Source organism: Panthera uncia, chromosome E1 (assembly GCF_023721935.1).
Source record: "Panthera uncia isolate 11264 chromosome E1, Puncia_PCG_1.0, whole genome shotgun sequence".
NCBI classification, from domain to species: domain Eukaryota; kingdom Metazoa; phylum Chordata; class Mammalia; order Carnivora; family Felidae; genus Panthera; species Panthera uncia.
This window is the reverse complement of record NC_064814.1, coordinates 59,595,464-59,613,809: the sequence shown is the minus strand read 5'-3', so window position 1 is coordinate 59,613,809 and position 18,346 is coordinate 59,595,464. Positions and strand designations below refer to the sequence as shown.

The 18,346-nt window shown below is 56.9% G+C and overlaps 1 protein-coding gene across 1 annotated transcript in view; it reads right to left on the bottom strand.

Moving 5' to 3' along the window:
- The window catches only part of MMP25 (matrix metallopeptidase 25), a 10,179-nt gene extending 4,632 nt beyond the window's left edge, over nucleotides 1-5,547 (bottom strand). Inside the window, exons 1-4 of the mRNA XM_049637367.1 lie at nucleotides 4,922-5,547; nucleotides 4,387-4,519; nucleotides 2,994-3,138; nucleotides 2,623-2,915 (exon numbers count right to left, since the gene is read on the bottom strand). Coding sequence (XP_049493324.1) covers nucleotides 2,623-2,915; nucleotides 2,994-3,138; nucleotides 4,387-4,519; nucleotides 4,922-5,011 — 661 coding nt within the window. The 5' untranslated portion in view covers nucleotides 5,012-5,547. The remainder of the gene's footprint in view (nucleotides 1-2,622; nucleotides 2,916-2,993; nucleotides 3,139-4,386; nucleotides 4,520-4,921) is intronic.
- Between the last annotated feature and the right edge of the window lie 12,799 nt (nucleotides 5,548-18,346).

Here is an 18,346-nt window from a genome sequence, read left to right as displayed (position 1 = left end):
TCCATCCATCCATGTGTCCATCCATCTGTCCATCCATCCATCCTTCCTTCCATCCATCCATCCATCCATCCATCCATCCATCCATGCATCCATCCATCCCACACCTCTTTCTTTCTGTTGGCTCATCCAGCATCACTAAGTGCTCAAGACCCTCATCCTAAATCACCTCAGTACCTCTCCGTATCTGTATCTGCCCCCATCCACACCCCTCTCCTTCCCTAGCAAGTTCTGTGGTCAGTGGTCTAAACTCAGAGCTCACTTCCTCAACCCCTCTCATGTCTGACTTCACTGTGGTCGGGACTCCTCCCCCACCTGCCAAGGCTGCAGGCAACCGAGGTCACTTTGTCCCCAGATGATCAGACCTAGGCCCATGTAACTTACTGGACTGGCCTGCTGCCCTGCCCACTGCTGACCACTTCCTTCTTTGCTCTAGTTCTTGGTCACCTGTGGGCCCGTTCTTTCTCCATTTCCTTTGATCCCTCCCCCCTGCCACCCTCCCCTTAACTGTGGGGCTCTCCACAGCTCCATACTTGACCCTCACGTTCTACACTTTCCTCCTGGAGCCTTAGCCACCCCCCGAGTACCACTGACTCTAATCTGCCACGAGGCCCAGCTCATAGCAGCTGGCAATGAACAGAGCGCTACTTCAGGCCGGCCCTGTGCTGACAGCCGTAGGTCAATTACTTATTAAATCCGCAAGCCCACCCTGCCAGCAGGTACTGTTGTAACTCCCATTTCTCAGACGAGGAAACTGAGCACATCGAGGTCAAGAAACTTACATGCGTGGCAAGCAGAGGAGCCCTAACCTGAGTTCCGCTTCAAGCCGGCATGCTTAAATGCTGCGGGACACAGCCTCAGGTCTGTGCATGCTGTGGGCACCCCGCCCAAACCCTACAGAGCCTGTGCGCCCATCCTCTGGCTGCCCCCCTCCCCAGAAGATGGCTCTCCCTTCTGGCCAGCCTCCAGGCCACAGGAAGCTCGCAGCCAATGGCGGATTGCTAAGACTGGAAGAGCTGGAACCCTAGCCCCCAGGCAGGACCGACCCTGTGAGCTATTCATGCTCCTGAGCTCAGGCTCCTCTCAGCTGAGACCACTGTCCTGGCTAAGCCTCCTTCCCCAGCCCTCTCTTGCTTCCCTTTCCCCTGAGAACATACCCTGCGAAACTGCTTGCACAAGACTTTTCAACGCGAGCTCCACTTCTGGGGAACCTGACCTAAGCCAGAGAAGTCCAAGTTCTAAAGCAAGACACTCAACCGCTAATGCACCGCCTGCACGGAAGGGCCCACAAGCAGTGCAAACCCGAGGCCAACGTGAAGTCACCCTGCCCTCCAAGGGCCGGCTCTTCCTCCTGCGGCACCTCCCACGGCCATGAACAAGACCCCTTCCTGTCCGTCCCCTCTGCCGCCAGGATCCAGTCGGATCCCAGTCCCTGCGCATCCGACTAAACAGCCCTCCGCCCCCTCACCTTCATCCACCTCTTCCCCGGACCCTGCCACAGCTTCCTGCCTCCCTGCCTCTTATCTCGCCCCCCACCACAGCCAGTGGTATTTCCAGAATGTGGAACCCTCCATCCCTCCCATTCCCTCCCCCTGCTTCCAAGGCCCTCTGGGTCATGGGGCATACCAGCCTCTGCAGTCCTCTTCAGTCTCCCTCCTCACACCATCCTTCTGCCTTCCTGCCCCAGATGTCCCCCCCCCCCCCCCCCTGTGCCACTAGCCCTGACCACCCTGTGTCAGCCAGCTCACTGGCTTGCGCGTTGTCCTCTGCGCCCTCCCCGCACCCCCACGCACTCGGGGACAGCGGGACCTGGTGGGCTAGTCGGCACGCGGTACACATGTGTGGAATGAACAAAGTCACCACTTCTAGGAAGCCCCGTCCGTCAAAGGTTCTGGGCGGGCCTCCGCTCGAGGCCGTGGTTCTCCGGGACTTCCTCTGCTATGATTTTCCGCAGCCGCATCACCGTGTGTAGCAACTGCCGGTTACCCTTCTGACTCAGCTGCTGCGCACGGCTGCTTTCACATCTCTCGGTCCTCAGCTCCAGCTTGGAGCTGGACCCCCGAGAGGCCTCTGTGATAGGCGATTCTGTGTGTCCGCTGAGCCAGCCTGTGGCGCCCAGTTGTTTAGCCGAGCACCAGGCCAGGTGTGGCTGTTTGGGTTATCGCGTAGATGGGCTCTGCATCTACGATCAGTTGACTGCAAGTAAAGTAGATCGTGTTGCACGGTGGGCGGGCCTGGTCTCATCAGTTGAAGGCCTTAAGAGCAAACCTGAGGCTTCCCAGGGGGAGAAGGGAATTCTGCCTCCAGACCGCAACACAGAAATCCCGCCTGGGTTTCAGGCGAGCCGGCCTGGCCTGCAGACATCGGACTCAGGACTGCAACATCAACTCGCACTTGAATTTCCAGCCTGCAGGACTGCCCTACAGATTTAGGCTCGCCAGCCTCCACCATCCTACGAGCCAGTTGTTTAAAATAAATCACTTACACGCACGCGCGCCCACACACGAGCATCCTACTTACTGGTTCCGTCGCTCCAGAGAAACCCAACGGACACAGCGTCCGTCGATACGTGTGATTTCATAGGGACAGACAGACTCGGGGAGGGGACGTCTCGGAAGGTCGTACCTTTTGACCCATAAGTCCAGATCTCCTCGTCGTCGAAGTGCGTGTCCCCAGAGATGGCGTGTTCCCCGGGGAAGAAGGCGTGGGCTAGGGTCCCTCCCTGCCCGTCGAAGGGGTAACTGTCCTGGTGGTACGCCCGGGCAAAGTCAATGACGATGTCGGGCTCCGTCGGGCTCTGAAAGCCCACCTCCTGGAATTTGAGGCCTGACTCGACGCCCCAGGTGGCCAAGGCGTGGTGCATGAGGGTCCTCACCATCTCCTGGCTCAGTGCCGAGCTCTGGGGGAAGGAGTGCACCCTGGGGAGACAGAAGGCAGCCGTTGGAGGCTGGGCCCGGCAGGCGGCGGGCCAGGGTGGGGAGGACACCGTCTCCTACCTCCACGTCAGCGTTCGCTTCTTCCACACGCTGCCGCTCAGGGCGTAGCGCCGGCGCCGGCGACGACGTCTCACCAGCTCTGCCGCCCCCAGCACATCAGGCAGGGAGCAGCGGGGCCTGTGCATGGTGGCCATGGTCACCGGGTCTGTGGGAGGGGTTGCGGGGCAAGGGGATCAGCAGGAGGACAACCGGCTCTAGTCACGGACCCAGCCGCTTCTCCACGGACCAACAGGCTCAGGGAGGCTGAACCGCGGGCGCAAGAGGGCCCCGCCGCTTGGATTTGCACACAGGCTGCCCAGTTCCGGAAGCCAGCTCATCCCAAAGGACAACACAGCTCTTCAGGACAGCGCCCCAGCCTTCACCGGGCCCTGGACGGACTGCTGCCTCCACGCGGTGCTGGGATCTGGGGTCTGGGGTCCTGCTTCCCTGAGCCCTGGTGATGGGACCCGGCGGAAAGGAGCCATGGGGTGCCGTGTGGACTCGTCTGAGGCTGGAGCCCCCTAGGCCACACCTGACACCATAGGTCCCCAGTCCTCACCAGGCGGGCTGGGTCTCTGGTCTCCCGGGTTAGACCTGCCTGGAATCCCCCGTCCTAGCTCGGCTCCCTTCCTTGAATTCAGCTCCCTCCTTCCTGGTCTCCATTCCCCATCAGCAACCAGAGGAAGCTTACAACTGTAAATTCAGTCCAGTTGTCTCCCTCCTTCAAATCCTCTGGTGGTTGCTTATCATGCTTGTAATCAAACCCAAACGTCTTTCAAGCATCACACACCCCCCCCCCCATCCCCCAGTCAGGCTCTTGCTTAGCTTTTCAATCCTCCTCTCATTACAGGCACACCACCTTGTGGCTACCACAGGGCCTTTGCACTTGCCTGGGACGCTCTCCATCTTCCCATGGCTGGCGCCTCTTATTTGCATCCCATGCCTACCACAGGACCTTTGCACTTGCCTGGGACTCTTCTCCATCTTCCCATGGCTGACGCCTCTTATTTGTGTCCCATGGGTTCTTTGTCTCATACGAGCTCCCTTCAACCCATGACCCCTTTCAGAGGGATCTTCCCTGACCAGCATTTTATTCTCTTCAAAACACGAATCACCATCTGAAATGACCTGGCATATTTCGAGTCTTGATCCGTCTGCCTCTCTCTCTCTAGAGGGATGAGAGCAGGGACCTTTTCTGCTTTGTCCATCACTGTACCAGTAGAGCCAGAAACGGCCTTACCCATTAGAGACTCTTAGTAACTATTCACTAAAAAGAAACGCCTGAGAACCTCCTGGGTTGGTCCCGGGGATCAGCGTTTTCATAGCTCCTGGGATTCAGGTGTGTGGGGAGGTTTAGAAACCGCTGGGTGCAGGGGCAGGGCGGGGGCGGGCGGGCGGGGCGGCGTCTACCTACCCAGGAGGCCTGTCTCAGGCAGCCCCGCAAACCTCTGCATGACCTTGATAGCATCCCTCAGCTTGGCAGGGCTCTGCAGCTGTGCTTGGGCAGGGTGGGGTGGTGGCAGGTAGCCGTAGCGGGTCAGCCAGTCCTAGGCCGCAGGAAGGAACAGGTGAGGGGGAAGAGTGCGAGAGACTCCCCCTTCCCGTCTCCATCCTGGGAGCCCCACCCCTCGCCAGCCACCCAGGCATCCGGAGCCCGGGGGTCCCAGCCCCGGCGACTGCCTGCTGTCCCTCTCAGAGTCGGGTCTCTCCAGCCCTGGGCTCTGCCTAGATCCATCGGTCCTGGCCTCCACCTCCCCGCCCCGAGCCCTTTATAGATCTTCAAATCCCAGCCCCAAACCTCATGGATCCGAGAATCTGGGTCCCCAGACCCCATCCCCCGGCGCTCTGACTTGGAATCAGCCCCCAGCCTCCTCCTCCGGACCCAGGCGCCCTCCCCCCCCCTCCCCCGCCCCCCGCACTCCCCAGGGGCGCGCAGACCCCGCGCTCACCACTCCCAGGCTCACGTCCTGCGCGGAGGGCTCCTGGGCGCGCGCGGGCGGCGGCAGCAGCGGGAGCAGCAGCGCGAGCAGCCCGAGCATGTCCGCGGGGCTCTGGGGGCCCGACCGCGGCGGCTCCGGGGACCCGGGGCAGGGGGTCGGGGGCCGGGAGAGGCCCGGGGAGCCCTGCGCGAGGTGGGAGCGGTGGGCAGGAGGACGGGGCGCCGGGACCCAGGGGGGCCCGACGCGGGGGACACGGAGGCGTCCAGAGGAGGGCCCGGGGGTGGAGGGGGGGGGGCTGGGGTCGCTGCGGGTCCCGGGAGGCCGGAGAGGGGACGGGAGGGGCGGCGGTGCGGCCTCTCCGGGTGCGCGGCGGCGGCCTCTGGGTCCCGGGCCGGCCCGGCCCCTCCCCCCGGGCGGGGCAGGGCTGTCGCACCGGATGAGCCCAGTCTTCGGACGGCCCGCGGGCAGCGACCAGCCGGACCCCGAGACCCTCCTCCGGGCGCTTCCGAGAGCGCGGGCGGCGCGGGTGGGGGGTGGCGGCGAGGAGCCCGTACCGAGCGCCTCCCGTGCCTCCCCCGGCCGCAAGTTTCTCTTCCCAGAAGCCGGCTCCGCTGGGACTCTCCCGGGCACGGCTCGTTTCTCCTTTCTCCGCACGCCGCGGCCGGGCCCGAGGGGGGGGGGGGGGGGGGGGGGCCCCCGGGCCCCCCCCCCCCCCCCGCCCTGCCGGAGCCCCCCCGCGGCGGGGGGCTGGGACGCGCCCCTGCTCCGCGGGCGCCCGGGGGCGCTGGTCCCCCCGCCACGCGGTCTGCGGGGGTCTCGGCGTCCGCGGCCCGCGCCCCCCTCGCCGCAGGTGCCAGACGTTTAGGATCCGGGGGCCCGGGCGGAGGCTCGGGCGCCTAGGACCCGGGAGGGGGCGGGGGGGAGGGGCGGATCCCGCAGAGGCTCGGGGACCCGCAGGGCCACGCCTCAGCCCTTCCCGGGGAAGCCCAGGGAGAAATGGGCGGGGGGGAGGGGGCTCCCCGAGAGGGGCAAGGGGCGCGCGAGGACCAAGGCTCTGTCTCTGGAGCCGTGCAGCGACCGGGCCCCACGTGTTTTAGACAAAATAAATAATGAGCAGGATTAGCGAGCTGGAGACGCAAACTCCAACAGTGAGATCCCGGCTGCGCTCATCAAACACCACACACCGGGTGCCGGAGACAGCGGACATGTATTTGTCCACACAGTTCCGGAGGCTGGAGGGCCGAGACCCAGGTGGCGGCCAGGTGGCTTCCTCCTGGCGTTTCCGTCCCTCTCCTGGGCTTGCGGGTGGCCCTGGCGCGTCCTCTGTGTCCGCGCAGCCCCGCTGCCGCTGTGTGCCCACATCTCCTCTGTGAGGACCCAGGCCACCCTGACGGCCTCCGTTTACCGTCATCGCCTGGGTAAAGTCCCTGCCTCTAAAAACTGTCACCGTCTGAGGTCCTGGGGATTAGGACTGGACACAGCCCTTGGGGAGGGGGGACCCACACAATGCATGCAGTCCGTGGCAAATCCCACAAAACCCTGCACTCCTCCTCCCGAGATTCTCCTTTACTCTCAAACTGCGGCACTCACAACAATTCTCTTTTTAATGTTTATTTATTTTTGAGAGACAAAGAGAGACTGCGAGTCGGGGAGGGGCAGAGAGAGGGGGAGAAACAGAATCCCGAAGCAGGCTCCAGGCTCTGAGCTGTCAGCACAGAGCCCGATGTGGGGCTCGAACCCACAAACCATGAGATCACGACCTGAGCTGAATTTGGATGCTCAACCCACAGAGCCCCCCAGGCGCCCCAGCAACAATTCTGACACCAGATGTGTGTGGGGTCTTTCCCCACATCAAGCAGTTATTTGGCACACGAGCTGAGTGTACTGCCTTTCAACTCAATTTTTTAAAGTTTATTTATTTACTTTGAAAGAGAGAGACAAGACATGTGAGCAGGGGAGGAGCAGAGAGAGAAGGAGAGAGGGAATCCCAAGCAGGCTCCCCACTGTCATCACAGAGCCCGACTCAAATCCGGCCTCAAATCAGCAGCTGAACCGAAGCCTGAGATCATGACCTGAGCTGATACTAAGAGTCAGACGCGTAACCGACTGGGCCACCCAGACGCCCCTCAGTTCAATTCTGACACTCCCTGGAGTTATCACGGACCCCACAGGGGAAGGGCTCAGTCCCTCTAGACTCCCCCCACCCCACTTCGGTTGCCAGCCATAAATAGCAGGTCCCCAGGTTACCCACAATTTCTGCCACCTTGGCCACAAATTGTAGGTTCCCATGAGCCCCTCTCCACCCCAATTCAACTATTTGCTAGAACAGCTCACAGAACTCAGAGAAACAAGCTTACCAGTTTATTACATAGTAAAAGCTAGGACAAAGGAGACAGATAAAGAGCCATAAAGTGATACATACATCAGGTGAGGTCTGGGAGGGTCCTGAGCGCTGGAGCTTCTGGCTGTCTGGAGCTGGGGGGGTCCCACCCTCCCAGCCTGGAGACGTTACCAACCCGGAAGTGCTCCAAACCCCATACTTTGGGGAGTTTCATGGAGACTTTTCACACGGGCACGATCAATTTATAACTCAGTCTCCGGTCCCTCTCCCGCTCCTGGATGATGGGGGATGGGGTTGAAATTTCCAAGCTTCTAATCATGGGCTGGTCTTTTAGCCTGTCTAGGAGCTACCAAGGGGGCTCACCAAGAGTCTCCTTATTAGAATGAAAGGCATTCCTGGGGTGTGTGGGTGGCTCAGTAGGTTAACTGTCCGACTTCCGCTCAGGTCACGATCTCTCTCCGTTTGTGAGTTTGAGCCCCGCATCAGGCTCTGCACTGACATCTCAGAGCCTGGAGCCTGCTTTGGATTGGGTCTCTCTCTCTCTCTCTCTCTCTCTCTCTCTGTCCTTCTCCCACCTGTGCTCTATCAAAAGTAAATAAATAAACATTGATTTTTTTTTTTAAATGAGGAACAAAAGACACTCCTATCACCCAGGAAATTCCAAGGGATTTAGGAGCTCTGTGCCAGGACCCAGGGCCCGCCTCCAAAATATGTGATTTTCTTCTATTATTTCACACCCCACCCCCTGGTCTCTGGCCACGGGGTCCCTTGCAGCAAAATGATAATACAGCCCAGGAACTGGCACATTACTAATGTCCCAGGAAGTCATTAATAATCATCCCGGTCGATCATTGTATCGCATGAAAACGTCTCATGCTGAGGCCGCTGAGGTTTGCAGGCCTTCCATTCGATCTTGTCACTTGTCAGGGCGCAAAAGCTGGGGTGATCTCAGCAAACACTTGGCGTCTGGCGGGATCGAGCCAAGAGACAACATCATCTTGCTCTGAAGCTCTTTTGAGGCCTTCATGTGATCCTAGGTTTCCCTTAGGACCTAACTCCTGTGTTCATGACTTTGCCCGTGGCTGCCAGTGTTCCTTTTCTCCATTTAGACCCAATCGCTTCCGCCTTTGGAAGGAACGTTAGGCTGGTCTACACTGCAGGGAGCAGTACTGGCCTGGCAAGTGCTTCCCCTGGGTCCACCGCCATCCCCGTAGGGTGAGCAAGGTGACACAGGTGCAGAACCGGGGGGCTCGTGTTAGCACAGGCAGTGCGCCTGCCTTTACTGTCGTCAGATGGGGTACAGGCGCATCCTGCCGTCAGGCCCCTCGGAATTCTGACACCGAATGTAAAACATAATTGCAGTTTCTTGTTTAGGAGCCCTTGCTGTTTTAGGCACCTGGTCTTATGACGGCTGCACCAGGGAGAAACAAAACAGCAGGTGACATGTTGTGGGGACACTAGCACCTTCCCCACCCCCTTCCCCAGGCCCAGGAGAAAACCAGAGAAATCTACCCAGAGAGGACACTCCTTTACCCATGGTGTGTGTGAGCCGGCCCTTCCAGCCTTTATATCCCCCCCCTTTTGTTTTATTTCTTTAATGTTTATTTATTTTTGAGAGAGACATCACAAGCGGGGGAGGGGCAGAGAGGACAGAGAGAGGGGGACAGAGGATCCGAAGGGGGCTCTGTGCCGACAGCAGAGCCCGAGGCGGGCCTCGAACTCCCGAACTGTGAGATCATGGCCTGAGCCGGAGTCGGACGCGTTAACGGGCTGAGCTGCCCGGGTGCCCCTAGGGCCCCCTGTTTTAGACAACCAACGTTTTCATCGCCCGTTCCAAGTCTCTATCAGACTAGTCTCGGAGGAGGATAGCTCTCTGCCCCTTGTTGGACATCATGGGCTGTAAACGGCGGTCCTTGGTCCGCAGAAATGACGCTTGGCTGTGCACCCTTCTCTCTCCTGAGCCCTCTGAGCATTGGGTCAGCACTGGGTCAGCAGAGCCCGGTCCAGAGTCACGGTGCCTTCCCGGCAGGACCCATCTGTAGCCTCCAGGATTCCCAGCATCGGTGTGACTCTGGCAGGCATGCAGGGGACCTTCCCACCGGGACTCTGCCACCCGGCCATCCGTACCCTCGGCCTCTTGCTGCCAGACAGCACGGCTCCCACCGGCATTTGGGGCCTTCGAGGCCACGAGAGGACGGTGTGCGGACTCGGCCCGTTTCGTGGCCCCAGGTGGCCCCTTCCAGCGCACGGGGGTAACTGCTTGTCGACCGCGGTCACCTTCCCCACCTGGAAGGCGGCTCTTCTGACGGGCACCAGCATGTCCCATTTTGTTTAATGTGCCCCTCGACTCCCGCAGGGGTTTCCCCAGGACTGAGCCCCCGCGTGGGTCGGGCTTCCGCTGCCCTCCTGCCTATGCGTCAGTAGAAACCAAAACAGAAGGGCCTTTACCACTGTTCAAGGCTTCCTTCACAGCTGGAGAAACGGCTCGCAGTTCAGCCCACGGAACTGATTTGTTTGGACCTTCTTTGATCGGAGCGGCGGCCTTCCAAACAGGATGTCGTCCGTTCGCTTTGGAAGTGCCATCCGCGGAGCAAGCGGCCCTTGTTGGCCAGTGGAGAGTGGTCGACAGGGACAGATCAAGAGACAACAGCACCCAGCATCCCCCGAGGCTCTTCGGGAGTCAGCCTCGGGAAAGAGGCTCCGTGCTCAGAGCTGTCCCCTCGCGTTTCCCAGGCAGCAGGGGGTCTGTGTAACCCACTCTTGTCTAACCCTGGCACCCTTCTGGGCACTTCATCCCCATTCGAGTGTTTTCCGGACGTTCGCCAGGACAACACGGGCGTAACAGATCGTTGTGAGTCCTTCCCTCCCCGGGGTGGCTTCGACTGATGTCGGGGAGCAAGGTAGTAGGCGCCCCTCGTATGGAAGTTCTCCAGGCCAAAGCCCCAGGGGTCGTCGCTGGGGTGGGGGAGGCGCTCACAGGCTTTTGCGTAGCGCCTAGAATTTGTCCCCACCCGCGCTCCCGCGTCCCCTCCACACTGCGCTGGCTCTGCGTTCCCACACGCCTCGATGGCTTCTGCTTTGCATTATTAGGTAGAGGAAACATCCCCTAGTCAGACACAGTGTCCGTCCCCGTCCCCCGAATACGATCTGGTAGAAGAGATCAACCACCTCCCACGACGCCCTTCCCAACAGGCCCATTCTCCTGCTTTGGCCCTCGTTCCGTCCACCCTTACGTTCCCGTCAACCTCCATTCACGACTTCATCCACAGGTTTTGGTCTCGTAACACTAAGCAGGGGGAACGTTTCCCAGTGTGGCATAATACCCATTTGCATGAAACATTAGGCAAAGGAGACACAGCCTCTTTCCATCACGCCTGCCCACATGTCCCAGCGTCCGCAATCTGGCCCACGCTTACATTTCTACCTTCCGCCTGACTGTGGCCCAACTCAGGGCTTCACCGATGGGCTTTGGTCCCGCGGTGCGTGGGGCTCCTAGGTCAAGGAGTCCGGGGAACTTGTCTTCTCCAGCCCTGATCATTCATGCCAAAGGCCTTGGATCAGGTAAGATTCTGGAAAGACGGTGGAGTAGGCAGCACTGGGAATGGTCTCCCCACAAGGATGCTGATAGAATCCGTCCAAAGGAACTGTTTTGGAATTCCAAAATCCTGTTGGAGACTTAAGGCTTGCAGGAGAGGTTCTGGAAAGTAAACCACCACCAAGTTCAGCTCTTAGCACAGTCGCAAGCCTCGCAGCAGCTTGCCCGAACCAGGTGGGGGCGGTAATGACCCTGCCCTCCAAGAATCAGGAATCTCATCACAGGGGCGCAAAGAAGTGGGCGGCCACTGCTGTCCCCGCCCCCCCACTGTGGCACATCTCCCCGTCTCTCTGGCTGAGGTGACTTCCAGGGGATTCGAAGGGCGGGTTCTCCTATCCCCTCTTCATTTTCCACTTTCCCGTTTTTGCAGGAGCCAGACACTAAAGACTAGAAAACAATTGCACATAATAGAAACCGAGAATAGAGTAGAATGTTGGTTACCAGGGGCTGGGCTGCAAAGGAACGGGGGAGATGTTTTTTAAGGCCACAAATTTGTAAGTAGTACATACATAAGTCCCGAAGTTCTAAAGCCCAGGGCAGGAATATAGTCAACAATCCTGTATTATAAACTTCAAAATTAAAAAAAAAAAATTAGTCTCTATCAAACCAGAGAGAGACCCAAAAACCAGATAATCCAGTGAAGAGATGGGGGGAAAAAAGCATGAACAGACACTTCTCCAAAGAAGACATCCAGCTGGCCAACCGACACATGAAAAAATGCTCGACATCACTCATCATCAGGGAAAGACAAATCAAAACCACCATGAGATAGCGCCTCACACCTGTCAGAATGGCTCACGTGAACGACTCAGGCAACAAGAGACGTTGGCGAGGATGCAGAGAGAGAGGATCTCTTTTGCATTGTTGGAGGGAACGCAAGCTGGTGCAGCCGCTCTGGAAAACAGGATGGAGGTTCCTCGAAAAAAATAGAACTACCCTTCGACCCAGCAATTGCACTACTAGGTAATTCATCCAAGGGATACAGGTGTGCTGTTTCGAAGGGGCACACGCACCCCAATATTTATAGCAGCACTATCAACAACGGCCAAAGTCTGGAAAGAGCCCAAATGTCCATCGATGGATGAATGGATAAAGAAGATGGGGTCTATATATACAATGGAGCATTACTCGGCGATCAAAAAGAATGAAATCTTGCCATTTGCAACTACGTGGACGGAACTGGAGGGTATTATGCGAAGTGAAATTAGTCAGAGAAAGACAAATATCATAGGACTTCACTCCTATGAGGACTTTAAGAGACAAAACAGATGAACATAGGGGAAGGGAAACAAAAAGAATATCAAAACAGGGAGGGAGACAAAACAGAAGAGACTCTTAAATATGGAGAACAAACAGAGGGTTGCTGGAGGGGGTGTGGGAGGGGGGGATGGGCTACATGGGGAAGGGGCACTAAGGAATCTGAAATCACCGTTGCACTATATGCTAAGTAACTTGGATGTAAAACTTTAAAAATTAACTAATTAATTTAAAAAATTAGTCTCAAAAATAAAGAAACATTAAAAAAAAACCCAAAAACTAGAGGCGCCTGGTGGCTCAGTTGGTTGAGCGTCCGACCCTTTGGCTCAGGTCGTGATCACAGGGTTGTGGGATCGAGCCCTGCATTGGACTCCATGCTGAGCGTGGAGCCTGATTAAGATTGTCTCTCTCTCTCCCTCTCCCTCCGCCCCTCTACCCACTTGTGGGCTCTGTCTCTCTAAAAAAGTTTAAACAAACAAACAGAACCCCCACACCCCAAAAATCGCAATACAACAAAACAATTATATACACAGGGCAAGTGAGAAAGTCAGTGCCCATGTCCAAGAAAGGGGTCAGACAAGACCTGGGGAGACAGGAAGTTTACCCCCCCCCAAAAGCTGCTCCCGCACAGAGACCCACAGAGACCGGCCACAGCATTCACAAAAACAAAAGTACAATCAACAAACACAATAATAAATCGGAAGGGAGAATCTGGTTTCCAGAGCTAGGCCATTATTAGACTCAAATGTCTAGTGTCCCATGAAAGATCCCAAGGCCGGCCGGCTGGCTCAGTCGGTAGAACGCGACACGCTTGATCTCAGGGTCGTGAGGCCAAGCCCCATGCTGGGCACCGGGCATAGAGATTGCCTAAAAAATAAATAAATGAGTCACAAGGCATACAAGGCAAAGGGAGGTATGGCCCACTCAAAGGAAAAAAGATATAAATCAACAGAAAGTGTGCCCGAAAAGGACCGAATGGCAGAGAAACGCTCTCAGATTCTACTTCTGGGAGGCGCTCGGTGTCGTCGAAACCACAGAGACAGAAAGCAGGTGGTGGATGCCAGGGGCCGAGGCACAGGAAGTGCGGAGTCAATGTGTAACGGGCACAGAGGCTCGGTTTGAGATGAGAAGGTTCTGGGGAGGATGGTGTTGGGGCTGGTCGTTAATGCCACTGAAGAATGGTCAACACCGAGAGGAAGCCGGGACAGCGAACGCAGTAAGACTTCCCAAACTGCCCTCGGTTTCGCAGCAGGAGGCTACATGGGGGTCCCCACGCAAAAGGGCGTCCTTTACCCACAGCATTTACTGTGACCTGGGGCACGAGCGTATCAGCCGGTGAACGTCCAGGCGTCTTGGCGCGGGTGCCATGGGTCACACACACACACACACACACAGGCTGCTTCACCTGGGATGCTGTGCTTGGCATTTATAGGGGCAACCGACGGCCCTCCTTCTTGGGGCACCTGGACCCTACAGGGGCTTTTTCCTTGCTCACAGGGGCTCCCATCCCGTGTGCCAGGCCGGCTCTTCCCGCAGGGGTAACCTCCCGTGGGTTACTCCTGAGGGATCGTGTGCGGCCACCTGTGAGCCGTGGGTCCCGACTCCACCCAAACGTGTTCCTCCGCGCCCTGGCCCCAGCCCCAGCCCCCACATTAGTCACTCGCACAATCCGTGTCGGCGAGGCTCCCCAGGAAGCTGACGATAGTGATCTAAAAACTGAAACAACGCCTTCACGCTGTGGTCCCGGATTTCAGTGGCTTCTTGGTTTTGTCTGTCCCCAACGTTGATGACCGGCCTCCTCGGTGAGCAGAGGTCTGAGAGGTACCGTCTGTGGTCGCCTTATAACTTCTCCCTTGGGGAGGGGGCTTTTAGGCTGGTGGCCAAAGCTTGGACTCATCCAAATCCAAGCCTGGTCTAGCAGCAAGGTGTGACCCAGCATTCTCTTTTCAAGTCACTCAACCGACTGAGCCACCCCGGCGCCCCCTGCGTTTTAACTGTTACAGATAATCAAGGGATTGAATATTTTGCCTTTTTCGCACTAGGTCGCATTTCCTTCTGCAGCCAGTGAAGCCGCTCTCGGAGTCTCTAACTCCCATCGGTAACTGTTACCTCGAGGAACTGAGGGCGCCCAGCTCCACACCTCGAGGGAGCTCCTGCGCGCCCCCCCCCCCCCCCCCCCGAATCAGAGGCTTCTCGCCCCCACCCGTTCTCCCTGGCTCTTCCCAAACCACGTTTCTGACTCAGGGCTGTTCTGGCAAATCCCACTTCACCCACACCAGCTGTCATGAAAACCGCAAGCCCTAACGCCTTTATTTACAACAGTTTTAGGGGGCGCCTGGGGGGCTCAGTCAGTTAGGCGTCCGACTTCTGCTCCGGTCGTGATCTCGCGGTCCGTGAGTTCAAGCCCCGTGTGGGCCTCTGTGCTGAAAGCTCAGAGCCAGGAGCCTGCTTCGGAGTCTGTGTCTCTCTCTCTCTCTCTGCCCCTCCCCTGCTCACGCTCTGTCTCTATCTCTCTCTCTGTCTCTCTCAAAAGTAAATAAGCATTAAAATTTTTAAATAAATAAAATAAAACAAGGGTTTTAGGAGTTTTGTGCCAGCAACTGGGGGTATATATAGTTCACACCGTCTTTGCCATCAGACTGGTAGAAATTTAATTTTTTGTAACGTTTATTCATTTTTGAGAGACAGAGTGCGAGTGGGGGAGGAGCAGATAGAGGAGACACAGAATCCGAAGCAGGCTCCAGGCCCCCCCGACGCGGGGCTCGAACTCACGAACCCGCGAGATCACAACCCCAGCCGAAGGGGGACGCCCAACTGACTGAGCCCCCCAGGGGCCCCCCCGACTGGCAGAAATTTAAAAGTCTGATGATGTCAAGTTGCAGCCAGGTGTGAGCCAGGTGAAATTCATCACGGGATCCAATCTTCACATAAAAAAACTCTACGGTAGACGCAATGGTCCTCCACCAACCTTCAAGGCTGAGTCTTAAGAAGGCTTGCAGCTTCCGCCCAGGCCTCTGGGAACCTGGTGTCGGGGAAGCCAGCTGCCGTGCCGAAGTCTGAGAGAGCCATACTGTGAGGACATCCACGCAGGCCGCAGGCACAGGGCGGCTGAAACACAGGCAGAGGGTGACAGAAACGCTGTCCAGCCCCGGTGGATCCGGGGGTCCAGCCATCCGGCCCGGGCGCCAGATGTGGGAACGAAGAAGCCTTCTGATGACCCCAGCCCCGGCCACTATGTACTCAGGAGACCCCCACCCACGTGTCCACGGAGGTCTGTGTACAAGGATGTGCATTAGCAGGTTGTTTATAACACGGAAAAAGCGCCAAGAGACGAAGTCCTTCACTGATGGGAGAGAAATAAATCGGGACATAAACATTGGATGAAATACCATACGGCTGTTAACAAACTAAATCCAAACGCAACATCAGGGATAAATCTCATAAACATTCTGGAAAACAGCTGCCTGGAGTTCTGTGGGTTTTTTTTTTTTTTTTTAGATTTTTTTTTTTTTTATTTGTAACTAATCTCTACTGTCATCGTGGGGCTCAAACTCACAATTCCAAGATCAAGAATCGCGTGCTCAGGGGGATGGGCTAACTGGGGGAGGGGGATTAAGGAGGGCACTTGTCATACACTATACGTTAACTAACTAGAATTTAAATTTTTTGGAGGAAAAAAAAAAGTCACAGGCTCTACTCACTGGGCTAGCCAGGCGCCCCCAACAAGCAGACTACTTTAGATTAAAGGACACCTGAGAAAAGACAGCTAAATGCCCTATGTGATCCTTGATTTCATCCTGGATCAAAGAAAACATCATCTAACCGGGGCATTACTGGGAATTATTCGAACATGAGCTGTATATTGGGCAAGATTCCTTCATCTGTTTTATCACTGTTCAATTCGTCACTGGTGATAATGGTCCGTGTTACGGAGGCGAATGTCTGCGTCCTCAGGAGATGCAGACCAAACTGAGGTCGCCAGTGGTTCAGCAAAATGTGTGCCGGGCAAGCCTTGTGTAAGAGAGAGAGGAAGCGTACGTGGCAAATGTTCACAATTGTGAGCCTACAAGGAGCGCGTTCGTTGCGTTCTCCCTGCAACTTGGCTTCAGTTTGAAAATTGTCAGTCGATTCTACGGATGCATACAGCCCGGATGAGTCTCAGAAGCATGATGCGAGGTCAGAGAAGCCAGGCGCGAAAGACCACGCGCTGTACGTGATTCCACGTGGAGAGCATTCTGGAAAAGACAAGATGATAGTGACACAAAGGGCGTCCGTGGCCGCCGGGGGCCGGGTGTGGGAGAGGGACTGCACGAGGGCTTGGGGCGCCTTGGGGATTCAGCCAGTGCTCTGTCCCAGGACTGTGGCAGAAGTTACAGCACCACATATGCTTGTTAAAAACTCATCAAATGAGGGACGCCTGGGTGGTTCGGTCGGTTAAGCATCTGATTGCAGGTCAGGTCGTGATCTCCCGGTTTGTGAGTTTCATTCAGCCCGCGTTGGGCTCTCTGCTGTCAGCCTGGAGCCCCCTAGGGACCCTGTCTCCCTCTCGCTCTCTGCCCCTTCCCCACTCACGCTCCGTCACTCTCTCTCTCAAAACAAACATTCAGAAAAAAAATGTCTTAGGCTCATCGAATGAAACACTTAACCTGGGGGAATTTCATTATTCCTTGCAGAGGCTTGTGTCGCCAGACAACAGGTGTCCAGGTCCTAATTTCCAGACCCCGGGGAATGTGCCACTATTTGGAAACAGAGTTTCCAAATAGACAGGCCCGGAATAGATTTAGGCCTCAGAGCCCCTGCAGGGAACCAACCCTTTCCGCACTTTGATTTGGGACTTCTGGCCCCCAGAACTAGGAGACGCTAAATTTTGTTGTTTAAACCACGCAGTTGGCAGTAATTTGTTACAGCAGCTTTTGGAAACAAATACCTACTTCGAGGAAGCTGAGTTTTTTGTTTTTGTTTTTTAAGAGGGGAAGAAACTTGGGAACATTGGGTTAAACGGAGAAAGCAAGCTGCGGAAGAACGTATTGAGTGTGCAGTATTTTATACAGAGGTTTAAAATGCTCCAAACAATACCGCTTACTGTTCACAGACTTTGTATATGTCGTAAAAGCCCGGAGGCACCTTGGTCTGGACCCGCGCCGTTCCCACGGGGTTACCTCTATGGCAGGGGGCATTCTTCGGGCCTCTGGACGCCAGCGTGGACCGCCCACAGCTCTGCGAGGGGGCCCTGGAGCCAAGATTGGGCACTGTAGGGGCCCACCTGCTGTTGGGAAGGTGGGGAGAAAGTTCTAGGGGGAGAGTGAGCCCGGAGGCTCCAGGAAACTGGCTTGTTTGAGGGCTGGGTTGTCTTTCCCTCCCTTAACTGGTTATATCCCAGCCCGGCTAGGGCGTCCCTGGGGCCCCTCTGTCCCTGCTATCCATTTTCCTGCTGTAATCAGCAGGGAGGCTGGGGGAGGGCAGCGGGGGGCCTGTGAAGTCAGCCCTCCGGTCCATCAGGACAGCTGGAGGCCAGAGTTCCTGGGTCCAGAGGAAGCAGGGGGCTCCTGCAAACGTCCAAAGAGTGACCAGGTGCCCCCCGACTGGCAGAAATTTAAAAGTCTGATGATGTCAAGTTGCACGGGCAGATCACTGGGCCTCCCTGAGCTGGCTTCTGGTCTGCGAAGGATATGACGTCAGGGTGGCCGTGAGGAGGAAAACACTGGAACGTGTGTGGTGAGTCACTTCTATGGCCCGGCTACGGCCACTCAGAGGGCCCCTAGCAGGATGAAGTGCTGGCGCTTGACCCTTATTTAAGCCTCCCTATAAGCTAGGAACTCTTATCTCCCCCGTTTTACAGATGGGAAAGGCGAGGGCAGCAGAGGTCCATCAGCTAAACGACACAGGTGCGCACAGCTAAAATGTGGCCAATCTGGGATTTGGCCTGAAGCCAAATCTGGGACTCGGGAGTCCCAGCCTCTAGACCACGCCTCCCACGAGTCCTTGCCCCCGTTTTCCCAGAAGCCACCTTCCTCTGATTTCTTTAGGATCCCGTCCCCAGGACCCAGGAGTCCTGGCCGCCAGCCAGAGGAGCGTGCGACGCAGCTGGGACCAGCCGATAAACGCCAATAATCCACATCTCGGCCCAACTTCACATTCAACAATGTCACGTCGGTAGCTGGACATCAGCCACGGAGGGAGCGCTTCTACCCCAGAAAGTGCCACGTGCAACCATCTGGGGCTTTCTGTTTCCCCAGAAAGC